The following is a 23,530-nucleotide window of genomic DNA, read 5'->3' as shown; positions in this document are numbered from 1 at the left end:
GTTAAGTCTGTGGCTTTGTCCAGATTTCTTGTTCTAAGAGGTTGAGAGGTATGGCTGTCATTGCAGCTGTAATAGTTCTAGTTCATAAATAACTATTGAAGTTAGTATTACTCAAAGATGAACATCGAGGCCAGGAAAATGGTACAGAATATCTGCAGTAATGGTTGGTGCCTCACACATCTGATCTTTGGACAGAGTAACCAAGTAATTATACAGGGATTTGGCACAGAGGGATGGAACTCTGACTGTAATCCAGGTTTCTAGGGTGTGATTGGTGGCCCCAGCACTGGAAGAGCCAGGCAGGTAAGGCGCAAAGTGAAGAGGCATCACCTGCCATCTCTGTCTCTCTCTGTCTGGGAGAAGGGGAAGGTGTGCATGCTCAGTTAGAATGTGGGGGTGGAGGTAGATTTATCTTGTTGGGACTGGCGACCCTACTTCCTAAGTTCAAGGTAGGTGGGCAGACTTGCTTGAGTGTGTGCAGGAACAAGGACAAAAAGGAAAAATGTAAACAACCCCGAATATCTGCCTTAGTGATATATTAGTATCATGAGGAATTGATGACACCAACTTTTAAAAATAATATTCCTAAGTTCATAGATCTTGTGATAGTTTTAATAAACAATATTTATATAGGACAAGAATATTTATCCAAAATTCATGAGACACTTAAAGAAACAAAGAACTATACCAATAATAGTTATTGGGATTATTATAATCAGGTTAATCAAAAGGATCCTGTGTGTGTGTGTGTGTGTGTGTGTGTGTGTGTGTGTGTGTGTGTGTGTGTGTGTGTGTGTGCGCGTGCATGTGTATGTGTGTGTGTATGCATACATACATTTGCCTTTATGTATAAATGGATAATGGAGCATATATCTGGATTGTGGCACCATAACCATGGCAATATATTACACCAACAACTCTGAGCAGTTGTTACTGTACCTATCACACCTTTCACTACCACATGACTTTCTGCTGCAGCTGATATAGTTGCAACATGTTCCAATGTCTGTATTCTTTGGTGCAGAGGAGAGAGTAGTGCCATCTTCCTGATATAATGCAAGATAAGAAATTTAACTATTTATTTCTGGAAAAGGAAGTCAAGTAAAGCTAGCAGAGGGCACTATGCTACAAATGGCTTTTCTTGCATTTTGCAAAATTCAACCCCCTCAGTTCAATGAGATTTGTAAACTGTGCACTACATGAAAAGGAGCAGACTTACAGAAAGAATAATCCAATGTGATGTAGTCTAGAGGGCATTGTAAACAAATTATTGAATAAGTATGCCCTTTCTATGATGCTTTTTATAATTAAAGGCTATTGTACCAAACTACATCATGTATATATAGAGATTTAAAGATAACCTAAACCACTGCTTTTCATTTAGTTGTCTGCATGTTTATCCATGCATGGGGTAAAAGTGTCTCTTTTTCTCCCAGGAGCATTTGAACTCATATATTATGCAAGAAGAAACTGAAAGAAGTGAATTCAGCTCCACATCTGGAGCTCATTGGGAAAGTATATTGTCAAGTAATAAGCAGGCAACAAGCAGGAAAAGTTCAATGTCCTGACATTTTCACTGAAATAAATGTTATGTTTTTCAGGACCAACTGGGTGAAGGAGTACTTGGATACTGCACCATATCTGATCCTTATCTTCAAACAAGTTCATGGATTTCTTCCTAATGGGAAGAAGAAGACCCACTACTACAATGAGATCAGCGTTTCCATTTCATGTGGTATATTGTTGGCAGCGCTACAGGTACTCTTCTCAGAGATGAAGATATACTATATAGTGTAGTACAATGTTCTTTGTTTTAAGGTCTGACTTTATGGGTTTAAAGGCATGGCAGTAACCTTACTGAACTTTTTTTTTGTTTTTGCAGTCTGTTAGTAACTCTTTGAAAGGTTTAATGTGTCTTGTATCTAAATACTCCATCATTCTGCAAAGAGTAAACATATAATATATCATGCACATTGTAAGCTTCATTCCGCAAGCACGTTCATAGATGAATGGGTCTTAGCCATAGGCTGTCACTCACCCAGCCAGATTTCAGTAGAAGTCAGACAAACCCTAGACCAGGTGTGTAAGTTCATCCTCCACGGACCATGACAAGTAGAACCTCAGCCTTTAAGGACTGTGTACCCTACATCATATTCATTTTTTTTCTGCCACTAGAGTGGACGGTCACCCATTTCATATGAGTTCATCGGTCACTTCCAAGCAAAGACTGAAAGTGTGATAACTGTCTTATGCAGTTTGAATTACTGTTGTTGCTTAATGCCTGATTCTAAGAAATTTTATTTTATTTTATTTAGTTTTTTTGGCGGAGGGGTGGAGATCTGGTGGCTAATGACATTCCAGGCAAAGTCATCAATCTGTGACTCTCTTAGAGACAGATTACCCCAAAGGACTATCATTTTCAATGTTTATTTTGTAATGTTGAGGAAATGATGTAAACAACTACAAACATGGTATAACTTTTAAAAAATATATACATCCTTTTGACAACATACAGGAATGTAAGGGCTTTTGTGCATTTTTGTGGAATGCAGAAATTTAGTGAAGTTGTCACAAAAAAAAAAAATGACCATCCCTCCACATTGGTTAAACCTTTGATGAGTTCAGAACTTAGGAGGAAGATTAGGTAATCTGCAAAAGACATTATAAATACCTTGAAATGGACAAGACGGTTTTAGTTAACCTACTGATACACACCTCCAGGTCTTTTCTTAGGATAATCCTAGTGATGCATCTATGTTTATAATGCTACCTGTTGAGATCTCAATTAATAATTCCTAAGCCATGTTGCAAACAAGATTCAGAGAGATTTATTTTTAAAGGTTACATGATGGATGTTTCCAAAATGGTGGACAGCCTGTAAGTACACTGACAGCGTAGCTCCTGCATTCCTATACTATAATCTGACTTCAAACCAGCGCATCGCTTGGGAAAAGTATACCAAACATCAATGGATTAAAGCAGAAATACGAGTACTTACTTGTTTCATCTTTATTTTTCAAAAAGTCTCTCATTCTGAAGGAAAAATAATTACTTGTTGGAAACAGAGCCCTGAACCGCATGGTGTGGATTCTTCAAGACCAACAGGCCTAATAAGAGGAAAATAAGAAGAAAAACAACTTTCATAACAAGACTTATCATTTAAAATTCTGCACTACTACTAGGAATCTAACTATACAAGATTAATGGAGAATCAGCCAGATCGGATGGAAACTGTAATCACAAAAAACAAACTGTCTGCAATTACTACTCCTGAGGAAGAAACCACTTCTAAAAGGCAAAAAATTGACAAGCAACAACACGAAGCTGGTAAAATGTGTTAAAGATTAAAACAGGAACAACCTTTAACACTGGAGGATCTGAAAACTGCTTTACAACCTTTACAAACAGAAGTGCAGGATTTCTCTCATAAACTAACTACATTTGGCTCTACTCTGGACCAAATTGTGCTTAGGCTAGAACAAAATGAAGCTAAAGATATGGACAATGAGCTAAAAATAAATGAACTGCAACAAAAAACACAAACCAATGACACCTTAATTAAAGAATTACAACAAAAAATGCTAGACTTGGAAGCTAGAAGCCGGAGAAATAATTTTATCATAAGAGGTATTCCAGAGAGCTTTGATAATCCACAACTTATTCCAATAATAAAATAAATACTAAGTTCTCTTCTGACTATTAAAGATCTACTGGATGAGATAGTGATTGAAAGAGCCCACAGAGCTATAAAGTGTACACAAACAAGTGATCTTCCAAGACAAATCTACATCAGACTGCTTAATTCAGCACATGTTCAACAGATACTGTCAGCTTATAAAGTTAAAAAGAATGTTACAAAGAGAGCACATAAAATTACGATTACTCAAGATCTTCCTTTAGAAATTAAACAAAATAGACAGAAACAGTAAATACTGTACTTACCTCATTGAAAATAAGATTTGTTTCCAAATGAAATATCCTGCAACTTTAACATTTTATTACAAAGAAGAAAAAATATCCTTGGAAACACCTGACCAGGCAAAATCCACCTTTCTGCATCTCTTCAAAGTAAATCCTGCCTGAGACTACTATTTTCATATCTTTTGATCCAAAAACAACATTTGGAAGGCTAATCAAGTGCTATAGCTCCAAAGAACTACAGGACAGAAGAATATACCACTCTTATGGGAAACTTCAAGCAAAAGGATGTGGAATATGTTCTAAATAACTCTGCTTACCTGCCTGTAAAGAAAACATTTTTGCTACACTGTTATACTTAAGGTACTATCTTTTAATAACTGCCTTCTACATTTAAAAGCTGGAAAGCTACCTAACACTGACTGCATAGAGAAATGACTTTAAAGTGCGTTTACAGCTTACAAAAAAAGAGTGTTAAACTACATTTAAAATAATGGGATATAACCTTTGATATAATAGTTTAAGTAGTATAAATACTAGACATTAGCAGTTTCAGTTAAAATGTATAATCATTATTCTACTGGCATAATCATTGAGTTGCTTTTTAAGTGTGTCTATAAGCAAGGTACAAAAAACATTTCTCGTTTTTTTTTCTCCCTGTTTGTCCAGTAGATGGCACCGGTTAATTAATAATTCTTGTTGTTAGCAAAAATAATGTAAATGTTGTTGAATTTTAAAGTGCTGCCTTCTTTAAATGTTTAAAATGTATAATCATTATTCTACTGGCATTACCATTGAGTTACTTTTAAAAGTGTCTATGAGCAAGGTACAAAAACATTTCTCTTTTTTTTTCTCTGTTTGTCCCGTAGGTGGCACTGCTTATTATTAATATATGAGTTTACAATGATGTGCTTATATGGCTTTTGCCAGTGCAGTGTTAAATGAAATTTCCAATACATTTTAAAGAACCACAGTTAGTTGCTGTTAGCAAGAACAGGCAAATGTTGTTGAATTTTAAAGTGCTGTCTTCTTTAAATGTTTAAAATGTATAATCATTATTCTACTAGCATTACCATTGAGTTACTTTTAAAAGTGTCTATGAGCAAGGTACAAAAACATTTCTCTTTTTTTTTTCTCTCTCTGTTTGCCCAGTAGGTGGCACTGCTTATTATTAATATATGAGTTCACAATGATGTGCTTGTATGGCTTTTGCCAGTGCAGTGTTAAACAAAGTTTCCAATACATTTTAAAGAACCACAGTTAGTTGCTGTTAGCAAGAATAATGCAAATGTTGTTGAATTTTAAAGTGCTGCCTTCTTTAAATGTTTGTATATTGTACTTGTTTTTTGAAAATATTGTTTTGTAAACTCTTTAATAACTCTTGAAATGTTAAGAATTATAATATGTTGCTGTTACTACAAAACTTTTTATAAAAGCTACTTTTCTCTTTCTCTCTATATAATATCTAAGGGTAAAATTAACATACTATTTTAAGAAGCCTGAAAATGAATATGCAGTACATAAATAACAAAGTGAGCGGGATGGGCACAGTCTGTTAGCTGATGACTGCTCGCATTTGGAACAGTATGGGTATTATTGACATCCCTCTGATAAATATTTACTCCTTGTTGCTAAAAATAATAGTCCCTTTTAGTTTCTTAACTCATGCACATTTACTAATACAGAGGGATGGGTGGTTAGGCACCTATTTAGAGTTTAGGAGTATAAAAGTCACAACATTTATTCTTAAGATAAATACACTGACAAAGTTTATAACTGTATTTTTGAGTATCAACTAATGAGAAACTTCAACAATATTAATAAAAAATGATAACCATAGAGTCTTGGAATGTTAAAGGGATGGTAGATAAAAAGAAAAGACATTTAATCATGCACGTCACATACCAAACTAAGGCTGATATAACTTTCTTGCAAGAAACTCACTTAGATGACCAACTTTGGGTTAGGGAAAGGAAAAGAAAATGGGTTAAAACAATAGTTGCTGCAAATTATAGTTCTTTGTCCAGGGGAGTGGCCATTATAGTAAATAAATCCTTCCAAGGAGAGATTACTTCCTATGAAGCTGACTCAAAGGGAAGATGGGTATTATTTACTACTGAATATCATACTTTGAACAACCCATTACTCTTTCTTAACATATATAGCCCCTGCTCAAATCAACAGCTCTTCATTTATGAAATCTTTAATATATTAGCCAAATACCCAAATCATCTGTTTATTGTAGGTGGGGACTGGAATGCTTTACTAAGTCTAGATAAGGATAGATCACATAATAAAAACAGACATTCACAATCTACCACTACAGCACTTGAAGAATTACAAAATACATTTGAACTAGTTGACCCTTATGTTAAATTTCAATATGATAAAATGGGTTCAGGCACCTAGGTGGTGCGACAACCCACTGTGAGACAACTGGATGTGGACAGATGGCAGTATGGCAGTTTAGCTGCAGTGACAAATGTCTGCAGACAATTCCCTGTGAAAATAAAGGAACCCCCTGCACCCTAACCACAGGTGTGAGACACAAACCCCCTATGTGATCTACACTCTACAACCCTAGAAACCATCGTGTGCAACTAACACTGTAACATGTGCCTAGAATAGGATGCCAAGTGGGCATCAAAGTGGTAGAGTGAAACCTGTGTGCTGTGGGCAAAGCCTTTATTAACGCAAAATGTAAAGTGATGTGGGAAGTGCTTGGTGCATACTAAACCATGATATAATCATAACTTATAGAAATGTGCCACAGCACGGAGAAAATCCTGCACATCACTATAGTCACACTTATGTTGCAAGATGTGTTTTAGACGACGCTCCCTTACAACAATGGCCTTCCTACGTGGTGTCACAGGCATCCCCTGCAACAGAGATTCTCGTCGGGTATCTGTTAAGTTCTGTTCCTGTTGCAGGACAGTCAAAAGATCACATAGCTGCACAGTAGGTTGTCCCAGTAACACTTTCAGCCGACGATGCCATGCCTCTACCTGGTTATTAGTCCGTGGGAAATCCATGCCGGTCACATCACTAACATTCCAGAACCGTAAAGGATAGGATGATGGTAGTCATTGCTGTGAAGAGCAGCGGGATGCATACTTGCGTGGTCGGCCTCGCACATAATGATGATCCAGGAATACGCCAATAGGCTGTGCACATTCAGGTAACATAGCCACAATGTCCACAAATGCAGGGACAACATCTTCAACTGGTAGGAATGCCAACCCAATTAGCTTGCGTATGACAATAGAGAACGCAGTGTCCGTACCATAGAGGGCTACAAGGTGGTTATGCTGGATCTGGCGCCAAATGATCTGTGCAAAGTGGAAAAGGCACCCTTTCAGAATACTCTTTGGGAATGCCTTACGGCTGGCATGGATCGCTGCCTTCTCGAAATCAGTCATTATATACTGTGGAGCCAGGGTACACTCCTGTTCTGCAGTCATACTCTTCAGTATCTCCCACATACTGTAGTATGCAGACTCTGACTTCCTTGTCATGAGACAGTACACCAGGGGGACAATCCTTGTTGAGGTGTGAGTCCCAATACAGCCATGTAATGTATACAGCTGACGACATATATCGGCCCGTGTAGGGAAGGTGCCATCTCCAAGAATGATGTCAGCTCTACACAGATCAATTAGGTTCTGTGCTGTTGTAAGTAGAACCAAGGAATCAGTCCCATCCATATCAGATCTTCTACGGAGGATAAAGCTGCCACTACGGAATGGATAGTGGCTGACATCAATATCTGCGAGTGTTACTGGAGGTGTGGTCATGGATGCCCGTGCCCTCTGATGTACCCTGGTTATGCTACGATGCAATGTGGCATGGCAAGGCATCTCCTGAAGTACATTCTTATCTGTTGTGCCTAGGACAGTCTGCATCACCAAACTTGGCAACTCATTGCCAGTTACTGCCCTCTGCCGCAGTTCTGCTCGCAGTGTAGCAACCTGGGCTATTGTTGCATCTGGCCCATGCTGGTGAGGCAGTGATTTCAGCAGTTCCTCGCCCTCTTCCTGCTGTACAGTGATGGTACGACCTCTACAGGCCTGTAGTCTCCGCTCAATACATGCCCAGTACTGTTTAGGTGGCAGTTCATGCTCCAAATGGTAGAGGTATCCCTCCACTACCAGCATTGGTTTGCCCCGTTGGCTGGGCACTGTGCTGTATTTGTTGCCAAGCTGACCAGGGCTATACCGGTACATAGCTTCCATCATGGTAACACCACTTGTAGATGGCCTCTCATTATCCATCACAGCATGTATAGTTGGGAACTGGATGTACAGACGTCACGGCTACAATTCACTATAAGATGTAACAATACTTGCTTTACACTGCCCTGTGTTGGACCCTGTGTTGTAGTGCTGCCTGCAACAGCTCACTGTGCAGGTGTCAGTACTACACCTTGGTCTAACTGCCTGTCATGCTATGGAGTCACTATATGCAGTTTAGACAGCCATGGGGCTAACAAATGTATATACTGTGGTAAGCATCTACCTGTCCTGATTTAAACACAGTTTCTACATGTGGTGTACGTGTCCCTTTTAACTCCCAGTTGTACCTGCTAGCCAATCAGGGTGTGGGGCCCTGTCTCAGTTTCAGTGACAGAGGTTACATAGGGAAGTTGCACAGTGTTGCACCCTTCTCTGCCTGCATGGGCCTACATACACCGCCCCCAGGAGACACTGGATGGGTTTCCAGAACCTACTAAACACACATGCTGCTGTAGACTAGGTGTGCGGGTTGACAGTCCTGTCTGGAAGTGTTTCTTGGTTCACAGTTCCCACCTGCCATTGTACTAGGGGGGGCCGTACCTGAACAGATGCTGTGCGTTGCACTTATGGCTGTACATCAATATGTCTGGGACTTGGAATGGACATATTCCCAATACTGTTAACCACTGGCACATTCTGTGTAAAGTGCTGTGCATAGTTTGTTAGTTGTTACTCTACACGCTCCTACAGTAGCATGTGCTTTCTAAGGGGTGTGAAGTCTGAAACTTCTCCTTCTGTTGCACTCCATATCATATGTGTGCTATTCCAGTTGCAGTACAAGAGTTACTATATCTGATCTGTAAACGTGCTTCGTATAGACAGGGACATACTAGATGTTAATGCGCATGTACAAAGACACTGCTGCAGCTGCTGCTAGTGTGGATTATATTTCTGGTCTACTATGACTGTTTACTGTTCGGGTTTCTCTGGAGTTCAGCTGATCTACTGGTAAGTTGTTACTGTTTATACTGTTGTGTATTTACTTGTGTACTGTGTATGTGTGGGGTATTTGTGCTTGTGTGCTGTACTATTTATTAATCAATTGCCGTGTGTTTGAATTACGCGCTTGTGACTTGTTTGGCTTTGCAGCGTAGCTGCTTTAGGGGTTGTCGCTATATGTGTGTTTTTCTACCGACATGGGTTCCAACGGCGGATCTGTATTTCGGCTGCACCGCTCTACGATCTAGCAGTGCCGCGGCCTTCTTGTTTTGGCTTTGTAGCTCGCGGGCAATCGTCTCGCGATCTACACGCCGGAACCCGATAAAACAATATCAAGATTCACTTTCTTTTCAGCCACTCATAAAACTTGGTCCAGGATAGATGCTTTTCTAATTTCCCTTGCTTTCCTTTCTAACAAATTAAAATATGCTGTATCACCTAGAACTCTTTCAGATCATTCCAAAATTAGACTTTTAATATACTTTCAAGCCCATAAACAAAATATTTCCTATCTCAATACCTGGACGTTAAATCCTAAAATTATACAAAAACCAAGAAACAACACAAGAAATTCAGAATGTCCTAGCCCAACTCCAAAATGATTTTATAGCCATTCAAATTCCATATGACATACAATGGGTGGCTACCAAGGCGGTCATCAGGGGTATTATTATTCAAAAATCTGCATGGCTCACAAATATATAACAATCTTAAGAATGAACTAGAGTATCAAATAAACACTGCTGAACCAGAACTTCAGGAAAAATATTCTAAAGAACTTGAGGAAAAAATAATTTATTGGCAAAAACGATTACACAAACACTATTTAGAAAATATCACCTTAGAATTAAGGTCAATATATCAATACTCAGAATGGGCTCAAACACCATCAACATTTCTAACTAGACTAATTAACATAAAAAGTGGACCTCCTAGGATCAAAGAAATAAAATATGAAGGACAGGTGAAATATAAAGACCAAGATATAGTGGACGCTTTTGAAGATATTTATAAGAAATTATACAATATACCTTTATCACCATCTACAGACAGATTTGAGGATTTTATGCATAATATATACTTTCCACAAATTACAGAAGATCAAAGGAAACTTTTAAAATCACCGTTACAATTAAAAGAGATAAAAGCTGCAATAAATAAACTAAAACTAGGTAAATCCCCTGGGCCTGATGGATACACATCTGATTTTTATAAGTTATTCATGGAACCTATCTCCAAAGTTTTATTAAAAGTTTTCAACTATATAATACAATATGGTATAACAGACAAATACTTAAATAACTCTAAGACAGTGTTGATTCCTAAACTGCATTCTGACCCAACAGATCCAGGAAATTATAGACCAATAGCCCTCATAAACACTGATCTTAAGATATTAGCCCATGTTATAGCAAATAGACTTAAGAATATACTCCCCTCTATTATTTCCCAACAACAAATGGGCTTTATGACAAACAGACAAACAAGTGACAACACCCTCCTCTTAGATACCATTGTAAGACTACTTAATAGTGATAAATGCCCCAGATATGCCCTTACAGTAGATGCAACCAAAGCTTTTGATAGAGTAAACTTACACTTTCTCTTTAATATACTGCCTTTATATGGTTTTCCTCAAGAATTCATTAAAGTGATCCCGGTTCTGTATCAGAAAGCTTCTACCACTATACAGGTAAACAAACTTATAACTAACCCTATACTCTTATCCAGTGATACAAGACAAGGATGTCCTCTTTCGCCATACCTATTTAATCTTTATCTAGAACCCCTCCTTCTGTTTATTTCACAAAAAACCTTTCATCATATTCCCAGAATCCACAATACAAATCTTATATACTCAGCCTTTACTGATGACTTAAATATATACTTCCAACTCCCCACTACTGACATCCCAAAATACTTAAAGCTATTGATGAGTTCTCGGTAATTTCAAACTATAACTTAAATTTAAACAAGTCACACATATTTCCCCTCAATCCTATAGGTCATAAAGAATTGTACTTTCCCATGAGTGAGATCAAAATAAACTATCAGATAAAATATGTAGGAATACTATTTACTTCAGACTTCAAAGATATTATAAACAATAACCTACTAACTACATGGACTAGTATTCAAAACGATATATATAGATGGAAGAACATTAATATGTCTCTACTGTCAAAAGCTGGTGTTGTCAAGATGAATTTTCTACCAAGAATACTCTTTCAATTAAATGCTACTTTTTCAAATATTCCCCAAAACTTCTTCCTTGCCATGGAAAAAGCTATATCAAGATTCTTATGGTATCCCAAACTACCAGAATTAAATATGGAAAACTTGTACTCGCCAAAGATAAGGGAGGATTGGGGTTGCCTGATTTTAAACTTTACTATAGTATAATTACTGTCTATAGACTAATACAAATAATAAACTATGACTCATACATAAATACTTGGACATCCCAGTGGACCAAAATCTGGTATGAACAGTTGAAATCCCTTGGCTATAATATCAAATCCCTACCATTCTTGAATTTAAACCAGACTAGCATATACATGAAGAATCTACACCCACTAATTAAAAACACGATTCTTACAACACAGAAACTATTTAAAGCATTGCAATTAGCTGATGCTTTTGCCCTTATACAACTGTTACACCTAAATCCTAATTTACTAATAAATAATAAACCAGTAAATCTAACAAACTACCCCCTGATAAAAGACTACACAATATGGGATATATACCAATGGAAAGACTCTAACACGGGGCAAATGAGACTTGAACTCAAACTTCCTAAGAAATATAGTTTTATCCTTAACAAACTTCGCCATCTTATAAATGCTAAATTCTTACAAATACACACTGACTTACAGAACATAAATTTAGTTAAATTAATACTTGAAAATCTTGCGATTAAAGGGAAAACAATTTCTAGGACTTATAAAATTGTAATGAGTGCAAAACATCAGAATTCTTTATTATTTTCAAACTATTGGCAAACGAAAAATCAATTACTGACTGAAGAAAATAAGAAACTAGCCATTGAAAATACAATCAAATGTATTCCTTTCAAAAAGCTGTTATATACACAAATTATGGTAAATAACAATCTATATTATACCTTATCTAAATTAAATAAACTCAATCCTAACTTTTCGCCTATATGTCCCCATTGTTCGGATCAAACAGCTGATATTTTGCATGTCATGTGGAACTGTACTAAGATACACAACTTATGGTGTTCCTTGAGAGTAAGATTAGAGAAGATGGGATATGAAAAATCAACCCTTACATGGGAGACAGCTATATTGCACATTAACATCAATCAACTTCCAAAAATATTAAAACACGTCTTTATTATGGTGTACCCTTATTAAATTCTTTATTACAAAGAATTGGAATGTCATGTCACCAATTACATGGGAAAATTTTAGCAATCTTGCTATCAAATATATCTCATCTCACAAATTAGTTTATTCATAAACAAAAAACAAATGCTATTACCAAAAATATTGGGGTTACTTATTAGATATAATTTTTGACAAATAAAATTCACCCACAAATTGACATGAAAAGCTAACCTTTTAATAAGAAATGAATGTAGTATAACCAGTTTTCTTGCATCTTCCCCCTTCTCTTAGTATATGTGTATCTAGATATTTTCCCTAACTATGCAATAAATGGTTGAATTTCTATCTTTACTTTCTATATAGACTATCCCCATTCCACTATCCCTTATGAGACCAAATGAACATAAGAATTCTCATACTCTACTTGACGATGTAGTGACTTCTAGTGTATATATTGTATGTGTATATATATATATATATATATATATATATATATATATATATATATATATATATATATATATGTATAATTTTCTTGAAACGAGATTGTTGTCTGTTTTCTTTAGATATGTATTTGTATTGTTTATTTGTGTTTTTGAGTTATTGTATTGTTGTTATTATTTGGAAAAAAAGAAAATTGAAATAAAGAGATTTTGGAAAAAAAAAGGTTACATGATGGACAATACAACTGCATTGATATTTGATATTTGTCTATTACAACTAATGAAATAATAAAAGTTGTTCATAGACTATTTATGTTGTCATAAGTTTCACATTTCTCTAAATATCTCAACAAGTGAGAAACCAAGACAGAAATGCTTAGCCATATATGAAAGCTTTCAGCTAGATTAACAAAACTTCTTCTGAAAGTATGTGGTTAGCTTCCATGATTACTGACCTATTTAAGTTGTTTGCTAGACATTTCAAAAGTTACTGTTTGCTATGTTTGCTGTGACTTATAAAATTCAGTTTAAGATGTAGAATCTAATAAATGTGACCACTGTAAAGTTTTTTTTGTTGAATAGTTTCCTATTTATACTTCTTTTGTAGCCTGTTTAAATGTTAAGATATAACTTAATTTTGATATAAGGGTGAGGATAAAGCCATTGGAAGTTGGAAGCAAACTTCCAGTGCTCCACCAGGTGTAATACATTAAGGAATCCATGGGTATAGAGAATAAGTCCTTAGAGACTCAAGGAATCCAACATAGGCCTGAGTTTGCTGATCCCAAGGTCAAGGTGCTTCTGTCCCACCGCAGGTCCAACCCCATATTACTTTTCTTAAAGCACCCCTTTGGTATTAGAGAGCAGTGTGGTAGGGTCAGAACAGAGACAGCATTCAGACATGTTATTTACTGCCCTATAGCTGGAAGCCAATTACCAGACATCCACAGATGGCATTAGCCTTCCTTGGGAGAGCCAACAAGAGTTTCCTCTTTACTAGCAACTGCAGGCAGCAGAGGTTTTTAGTGTTTTGGTGAATTTTCCTGTGGCTGTGACATCTACTGCTGCCATACGCAATCATCACCCTCTTCTGTAGGGCTATCAGCCCTGCTGACCTCTGAGACACAAGTGCCTGATGTACAAATGTCCAATGTTCAGCTATCCACAGCAGTTCCTCTGCACTTTGATTATAAATTATTTGCTGAGGAATGCCTGTTAGCCTTGCACAGTGCTATCCCCTTGATGTCTCAAAACACAGATACCTCTACCTTAGTAGCAATCTCACAAAAGAAAAGATTGAAGGACCCCTCCATGAATGGGATTTGGATTCCAAATTAAGAATGGTAAGTCTGCCTTGTAAAGACCAGATCCATTCTCCCATGGTAGAAGAGATGCTGCTTTATGACCTCAGGCATATGGGTTGTAGCCTTGAATTATGCAATGCAATGTACCCATCTTTCAGCCCTTCTTAGTATTGAACCCTTACCCAAGAAACAGCTTGTCTTGATGAAACCCATTCTTCAACTGTTAAAATAGAAGTCTGTAGATGATGCTCTAGCAGCTTAGAAAAGAAAGTGTTTTTACTCAAGGTTATTTTCGGAATTTAAAAAATAAAAGCCATGGAGAATCATCTTAGAACTATCCAACATGCCCATAAAGAAATGCAGATTATTCAATGTGCAGTCTCTTCTTCCTCTGCTGCTATAGTATCTATTCTTATTCATTCAGGATGTGACAGACATCTACCTGCAAACCTCAGTTCAAAAAAGCCAACAGGCAGTGCCAATGATTTACAGTAGGAGCTTTACAATTACATTGTATCTTATTGCATTTTCTACCATACCTCATGTTTTCAACAACTGCTTGCCCCAAGTCTTTGCAGACCTGAGGCTAAAAAGTGTTCATATAGGTCCTTGTCTGGATGACTATCTAATCGAAACATGCTCCATGGAAGAGAAACTGAAAGCACCCAGCTGTATTCTCCACTGTCTTCTGAAACAGGACATGTCTATGAACTTGCCAAAGACAATCCTGTTTCCTATAGACCAAATGGCCTTCTTTGGTGCCATTCTGGATCCAGTATCAGGCAAAGTATCACTTACTCAGGACACTAATTTTCCTAATACTGCTTCACATGGACCACTCAGAAGCTTTTTCTAGCAGCTAAAAATGTTTCTTCTAAATGTGCAGGGCAGGTGGGTCAGGGACATTAAGATAAAACACATAGATAATAGGATCATAGGAGGTTACTAGGCTAATGACCCTAGTGTCCTTACAAGCCTAGCCAAGTTTTACCTTTATTTCCATGATTAGCACCTATCACCCCTGTCAAAGAGGAATATAGGTGGTACTCCTGGGATGAACTTATGGTTACCCATCCAATCGTCTGGATTGTGATTGAACAGGGTCAATGACGTGCCCTGGTTGACATGAAGCGGGAGTCTGTTCCAAAGGTGTGGTAACCTCTAGGAGACAAATCTGTCTCTCCAGCAGGTTCTATTAATGTCACATACCAGGTTAAAGTCATTAGAGTGAGTAACCCTTGTACCATTTGACTTATGGATATGCAACATTTTCAGTAAAGCAGGGTCAAAGATTGACTTATATGCAAGGCAGAGATCACCTGTGAGCAGTGTGTATGAAACAGAATAAAGTGATAGTGATTTCAGATGGTCCTCATAGGACAGATGCTGAAAACCTTGAATTTTCCTTGTGAGGAACCTTTGATGTGAATGAGATGATGGCAATATTTTATACTATACAGTACATCAGTTCAGTGCTTTATATAGCTAACATTCACTATCACTTTATTCTGTTTCATACACACTGCTCACAGGTGATCTCTGCCTTGCATATAAGTCAATCTTTGACCCTGCTTTACTCATTCTAAGGTCCTTCACTGGTCCAATTAAGTAATCCTACAAGTTAGCACTATTAAACCGTAAGCACTACTTACTCTTATACTCTCTACGATTACCCTGTCCCCTATTGGTCCGTCTTAAATTCAGTTTCCCTATATTACTCTAGCATGTCCAAAGGTCAGTCAATGGTTTCCTCTCCAGTCCAGCTGGTGAATCTGGGAATTTTGAGGCAATGTTACAACTGTCTCATGTACACGGACAACCCTCTCCTCCTCCAAACAGGTTCAAATATATGTGAGAGATGCAACTATTTAGCCAAACTGGAGGCTGAGCTCTCTCATCTCAAAACTGGTGTAACCAGTCAGGAGGAGAAGGTAACCTCACACAACACAATTCCAGTATCACATAGTCCCACCACATCAGCGAACCAAACACATAAATACACAAAAACATACTCGGAGGCTCTAAATAAAAATCTACCTAAGCAACAGAGACCTCCAAAGCAGACATCGAAGCAAACGCTACCTCAAAACAAAACACGCACAACACATAGCCCACAACATCAGTGTGCCAAGCAGCCACAGCCCTTAAGGTTGAATAACACACCTGATACTCTTGTAATAGGTGACTCTGTTGTCAGACACACTGACGTCCCGCTCACCAGGCTGAATAAAGAGAAGGTCATGGTGAGCTGCCTGTCGGGTGCTAGGAACCGCCACATAACGCAAGCACTCAGGTCCCTCCAAAGCAAATACAAATATGACTCAGTCATTGTACATGCTGGTGTGAATGACCTGAGACGTACCTCCCTGGACTACATGAAAAGAGACATAGAGGAGCTCTCTGATCATGTAGCCCAGGCTGGTATGACCCTGACCTTGAGCAGCATCTTACCCTCACCTAGAATGATGCCACAGTACAAAGACAAAATGATCGATTTTAACAATTGGCTAAAATTTTGGTGTCATTCAAAGGGGATCCAGTGTCTGTCAGCCTGGGATGACATGCTCGACAAGCCACGTTGCTTCGCTAGGGACGGCTTGCACCTGTCACCACTGGGCTTTCGGATATTGGCAAAGGCTCTTGCTACCCCCATAGTGCCTTTTTTAGGCAAGGCTCAAAAGTCAAACCCACCTCCATAGACAGCACAAGGAACAAGAAACTAAGGGTAATGCTGCTAAACGCAAGAAGTCTTAACCTCAAGATGCAGGCACTCGAAGCTCTCCTCAATATGGAGAACATCGATATCTGTGCAGTGACAGAAACCTGGTTCAAGGCTCCAGAGAGCACCCCAGCACTACCAGGCTATACCTCATATCATGCTTTTCGGCCCCAAAACCCAGACCGAACCACAAAAGGAGGGGGAGTTTCCATATTTATCAAGGATATCCACACCTCCAGGTTAGTGGCATTGCACGAAGTATCGGAGACCATCCATGTGCAACTAACATTGGGCAAGACTGCTTTTCAGTTTATAGCATCCTACAGACCACCCTCTCAAAGTCAGGAATCCCACTTGGCTTTCCTGAAAACATTGGAGAACATGAAGATCTCTCCGAACACCATTATATTGGGTGACTTCAACTACCCAAATATTGACTGGGAGCATTACTCAAGCCCCAGCACCTTAGCCCAAAGGTTCCTGGAAATTATAAACTCAAATGCTATGGAACAACTAGTCACCACTCCCACAAGAGGGGACAACATACTAGACCTGATCATTACCAACATGGGGACTCTATGCTCCACACCAGAAGTATATCCCTCATTGGTAAGATCAGACCATAAATTAATTTCACTGGATGTCCACATCCCGACCCCACCCCCAGCCCAGAAAACCACAGTGAAAAACTTTTCAAAAGCGAACTTCTCACTTCTCAAAACTGAAGTGGAATCCTTCAAGGCCCCAGGGCCAGTGGAAACTACGGCCCAAACTGCAGAATCCTATATAAATGCATTCTACGGACATCTCCAGGAATGCATGGATCATGCTATCCCAAACAAAACCAAGACCCAATCATCCAAAGGCAGGCGTCCAGTCTGGTGGACCTCTGCCATAAATAAACTGTACAACAGAAGGAGGAAGCTACTACATGATAGAGCAAAATCCCTAATATGGAAGGCATCTCTGATCAGTACTAGCAAAAAATTACGATCCCTCATAAAATCCTCCAAGGCCAGCTTCGAGAGAAAAATTGCACAGGACACCAAAGACAATCATAAGGCTTTTTCAGTTATGTTAGAAACCTGGGATGCAACTCCCAGACTTGTTCTGAGTTGATTCTAAACGACAAAAAATACACTGAACCCACAGACATCGCCAATATCCTGGCAGACAGGTTCAATGCAAACTTCTCCACCCCAAAAGAGCAAGTATCTATCCCAGCAGAGGGCTGCCTCCCAAACATCTCTGATGCTCAGGTGAAGGCTGCCCTCTCCAAAGGAAAAAACACTGCTTCCATGGGACCAGATGGCATCCCAGGTTGCATCCTACATGAAGTCCAAGAGGAACTAATCCCTCAAATAAAACAGCTATACAATTTCAGCCTCGCTACAGGATATGTGCCCACAGAATGGTGTACAGCAACAGTGGTCCCACTCCACAAAGGTGGAGCCTCTACGGACCATGGAAACTATCGCCCCATAAGCCTGACTAGCTTAGTCTGCAAGGCTATGGAGAGGATCATCATGGAGCTCATAAACAAAGACATTGGGGACCTACAGACACTAGATCCTACCCAGTTCAGCTTTTTCAAGGGCAGATCCTGCCTTTTAAACCTGGTTGACTTCTTCGAAACAGTCACCAAAGCCATAGATGAAGGGAAGGTAGTCCACACAGCCTATCTGGACCTTGCAAAGGCATTTGACACAATACCCCACTCGGGCATCATAGATAAGCTATCCAGCTTAAATATAAACCCCTATGTCACAAGATGGGTCGCAAACTGGCTCAAAGGCAGAACCCACAGAGTGAGAGTTGCTGGAGCCATGTCAGACTCGAAACCAGTCACAAGTGGCGTCCCACAGGGTTCTGTCCTTGGACCACTCTTGTTCGGTATATACTTTTCCGAGGTACAGGCAAACGTGGGAGGACTATGGCTCACCAAGTTCGCAGACGAATGCAAACTGGGTGCCATAATCAACTCTCCAGCTGACACAAACATCCTTCAAAAAGGTCTCACAGAGACAGATAACTGGTGCCAGCGCCATGGTCTAAAGCTAAATGCCACAAAATGTATAGTCATACCCTTTGGCAAAAACAATGTGCCCACAAATTACCACATAGGCGGAAACCCATTAAGTACAGAGAAAGTTATTAGGGACCTGGGTTCCCAAGTTGATAGCAATCTCTTCTTTGAAAACCACATTGCCAAAGTGGTTAGAAAGACCTTCTACATAGCCCACCTCATCACGAAGGGTTTCACATCTAGATCAACAGAGGTAATCGTGCCCCTTTATTCATCCCTCATCAGGCCCATCATAGAATACAATGCCCCTTTTGGGATGTACCTTACCCGACACCTGCAGCAATTATAAAGACCCCAAAAGTATCTCACCAAGAGGATCAAGGGTCTCAAACAGATGCCATATGCTGCTCGGTTAAAAAAACTCCAGCTCTACTCAGCTGCATACCGCCTACTTCGAGGCGATCTATGCCTGACATACAAAGCTATGTCAAATCCAGAATTAATGGACATGCTCCACCTCAGTAAATCTAAATCCCTTAGAGCCACACGCTCGAGGGACTTGAACCTCAGCACAGAAATAAATAGAACTTGCTGGAGGGACAGGTTCATAACCCAGAGGCTCCCTTCGCTCTGGAATAGAATTCCAGTTCATGTGAGGCAGAGCACCTCACTGAATCTCTTCAAGAAGAATCTCGATAGGTGGATGGGGGATCGTAGGTTTGTCCCAGGGATTACTCCCGTGTCACTATTAGACAGAGGCACAGTAAACTAAACCTTAAAGGGCACAGTATACTCAAATCAAGGGGTGGTGTAAGCCATACAGGATCGGGCTAGGCTTATAATTGCCTCAGGGCAGATAGCCTAGTATGAACCTATGAACCTATGAACCTATGTAACCATCAAATGGTATATCAGCAAACAACATGGAAAGCTACTTCATCTCTTCTGTAGAGCAGCCACAAAATTATGCCGAGCCTGGCCATCTAGAGGCTATCTATATTCCAAGCCATAAGACCCCAAGTATGGAACTGCTGAGCAGGGAATTAAGGGATTTGCGTGAGTGGAAACTGCACAGGAACCTTATAACATTGGAGCGCACCAAAAGTGAACTTGCTTTCATCTCTAAAGAGCCAGCAGCTAAAGAAATTCTGTTCTTGCATTTTTAGTTCACTTGAAACAAGAACATGTTTGTCTTCTTTCTAATACTACATGTCCTAAGCTTTCTAGTAAAGTTAGAAAATAAAAAGCAACAGTCATTCTGACAAATGTAGTCTGGCAAAGGAAGACATGAATTTCCTAGACAGTTCACATTTCCAAGAATAATTCAGTGATTCCACTAGTCTATTCCACTTTGCTACCCAGCAGAAAGAGATTCCCAGAATACACCAGCCTCAAGGGGCACAAAGCCTGTAATATTTTATGTTAGTATTATATAGCCATTTGTTCCCCATTAGTTGTCTCAAAATTACTGGATGCTAGAAGATCAAAAACAAGAAAAACATACCTAGGGAGGTAGAAAATATTTTGGTACAGCAGGAACCATGTAGATTCTGTAGTCTCTTCAGTTTTCCAAGTGCTGCAGTACCTGTGTGAGCTAATTGGCCAAAGGCTAGCCTGTTCCTCTATTAAAGGACGTATGACATCAATTTCAGCCTGTTTATCTTTGGACTATCCAGTCTCATTAAATTCCACTGTAAAGCTGTGTCTGAAAGCTAGCTTACACATGACACCTCCCGATAGCCCCATTCCTCTTCTCTAGGATTTGAAATTTAGTTTAGAAATTTACTTTTTCTCCTTTTGAGTCATCCAGTTCTGCTGCTCTCATTTTTTTTATCATGAAAGACTTTTTTCCTATCAATCACAGTTCAACAAGGAGGATGTCACAATTACCTGCCTTGACTGGTAAAGAACTTTACATGCATCATTTCAGAAGGAAAGGGTGGCAGTTAGAACCAATCCTTCTATCGTGGTTAAGTGGTCTTGAACCACTCCTTAAATCTGTTAAATTTCCTTTTTTTCACCTCAACCAAAGGAGAGAAAATGCCACTTATAGTGGATGTAATAACAGTTGGGACCATGACACTACCGGAAAATGTGCATCACATGTATCTGTACGTGTTCTATTTTTGTTTTCAGTTTTTCTTAAAGAGTTGCCATCATGCCTACCCAACATAGACTGTATATTGTACATCAATGATGGGGCTTTCAAAAGCCCACAAAAATCAGTTTACCTCAGATCACACAGCATTATGCAGAACAGTAAGACATCATTATGAGTGACCTGCTGAGTTTCAAAACACAGGTAGGAAGCAATTCAGAGACACACGCAGCATGACCAAGCTATCCGATGGTATACATAGTGTACCATGCTATTTCTCGAGTAGCATGGTATGCATTCCATAAATGCAAATGAGAGGCATTGTGTATGCAAATGATGAAATCAAACATAGCAGAGTGATTCAGAAACGGAATTAAAGCAATGAGTCATGGTAATCATTTGTTTTCAATACCAGGATTTTACAGTGTTCAGGAGCTTCACTCATGTTATAATGTTAGAATAGCATCAGTATTGTCACTATTATCAGAACAGCTAGTGTCAGTGGCTGCCTTCAGAGCTTGTGTGAACAATGTTGTAAGTCATCATGCTCCACATCACAGATGGATTGGCAAGCGGCTAACATATCATCATCTCCACAACCTGAATATTGTTGACCACTGCGGTGTGGACACATACTGGAGTTAGTAGATATGTGCCAGTCCCACATGGATCCTACGGTGTATGCATAGAACACCTATCCCACTGGACAAGAAGGTTTGTTTAGCATTAAGTACCCCTGCTGTGGGAACCTTTCAACATTTTAGAGGAAATGTGTTAGAAGTTTCTGTACCATTTCCTTGATCTGATAAAACAGATCTGCTACTTGATATGATGACTTCATGAATATAGTCTGCAGGCCACTCACAATATGGTGTCTGTTGTTATGTGTTTAGGTAATGCAGGATACACCTGGGTCTGTAATTGATGACCAACTTTTACAGCCCTCAGACCATGGCAAAAATGGAGTATAACACTGCACTACTGCAGACATGAGTCCTTCTTGAGCAAGTATTCTGATTTCTGAAGGCCCACTTCTGCTGCTTGGATACATTGTGGTACAGCAATGCAGTATGCTGTGCAGATCTAATGCAAGATATCTGTGGCATGTTGCATGCTACACAATATGGTGCTATGATAGCAGTTACAATGTGGAGATACCAAAGGAATGACAGATGTACCTATATTAGTAGAGGAGGAGGAGGAGTCAAAGGAAATGGCTGCAAAGTTACCCCTTACAAGGCAGCGGAGGGAACACTATATTGTGCCACTGGCATAGAGGTAGCAGCTGGTTCACAACTATGGGCCATGGCAATAAAACCGATGCATGTTATAATACACCCTGACTATGTAGTACAGTGCAGTGCATTGACTGGCCATACTGTGCATTAGGCATTACCATACCCACACAGGCCACATGTGCAGGCAGAGAACACTCATTGTCACCTGCTCAGATGGGGTGGGGCACAGCTACAAGGGTTAGTAATGCTGGCATGGTTCACATCTGTGATCCTGTATTATACCTGTACTACTGCCCTGCTATGGTCCTCAAGGCACACTTTTCCCTGCTGCACCTGGTCGTGAAAGATGTCGGCTGCTTTATCTTCTGAAGGACATGCATACCTGTTGTGCTTAGGGTCTATACTAGCACCTCTGTCTTTGTTCCAGTGAATATTTCCAGACGTTTTTTGCCCCATGACAAGATCTGTAAACTTGTGGGTTACACATGTGGATCTAAATGTGTATGTAGGACTGTCCATACCAGTCAACCATTGTCTGCGTACATTCCCTGCTCCAACTCAGTGGAGATCTCCTCTCCCCATTCTGGCACTGTTCCATAGTACAGCAGCAATGTGCATGCTACCAATGATTGCAGTCAGTCAGAACTGTACTGACAGTACAGCCTGTTATCAGTGTAATGGAGGCCTTGTATCCCTTGCAGAATGTCTTGCAGTAGATGTGCATATAGTACACTAATGTGAGCTATACACAGCAAAAGTTTAACCTGGCCTGGCCTTGTTCCCAGTTCCCTGTCAAGTTCAGCCCTCCTCAGCAAGACTATTGCCTGTCTTGCACTGTACTCTATTCCCAGTCATGGACACCCTAACCAGCAAGACTGCATAGGTCCATATGATGATACTAGGCTATTGGCCCAGAGGGCTTTATAAGCCTAGCCAAGAATTTCACCCATGTTCCCACAAAGTTAGCACTTGTTTTCCCTGTCCAACAGGGACACAGGTGGGATTCCAAGGGTGTATTTTCTGTTTCCCATCCAGTCGTCCAGGTTCCTCTTAAAGAGAGTAGTGAGGTACTCTGCTTGACATGGAGAGGAAGTCTATTCCGCAGATGGGAGAGTCACTGGGACACAAATCTATCCTGCCAAAAAGTTCTATTAATGTCACAGACCAGGTTGAGACCTTGCATGCGGGTTGCAC

General features: G+C 39.5%; 1 protein-coding gene across 1 annotated transcript in view; it reads left to right on the top strand.

The window, feature by feature from the left end:
* Positions 1-23,530, top strand: part of IYD (iodotyrosine deiodinase) — a 195,096-nt gene that overhangs the window by 149,848 nt on the left and 21,718 nt on the right. Inside the window, exon 4 of the mRNA XM_044053804.1 lies at positions 1,602-1,758. Within this exon, the coding sequence (XP_043909739.1) occupies positions 1,602-1,758 (157 nt within the window). The remainder of the gene's footprint in view (positions 1-1,601; positions 1,759-23,530) is intronic.

This window comes from Protopterus annectens, chromosome 1.part0 (genome assembly GCF_019279795.1).
Source record: "Protopterus annectens isolate FY-2018-M chromosome 1.part0, PAN1.0, whole genome shotgun sequence".
Taxonomy (NCBI): Eukaryota; Metazoa; Chordata; order Ceratodontiformes; family Protopteridae; genus Protopterus; species Protopterus annectens.
This window is presented reverse-complemented; position numbering and strand designations above follow the sequence as displayed.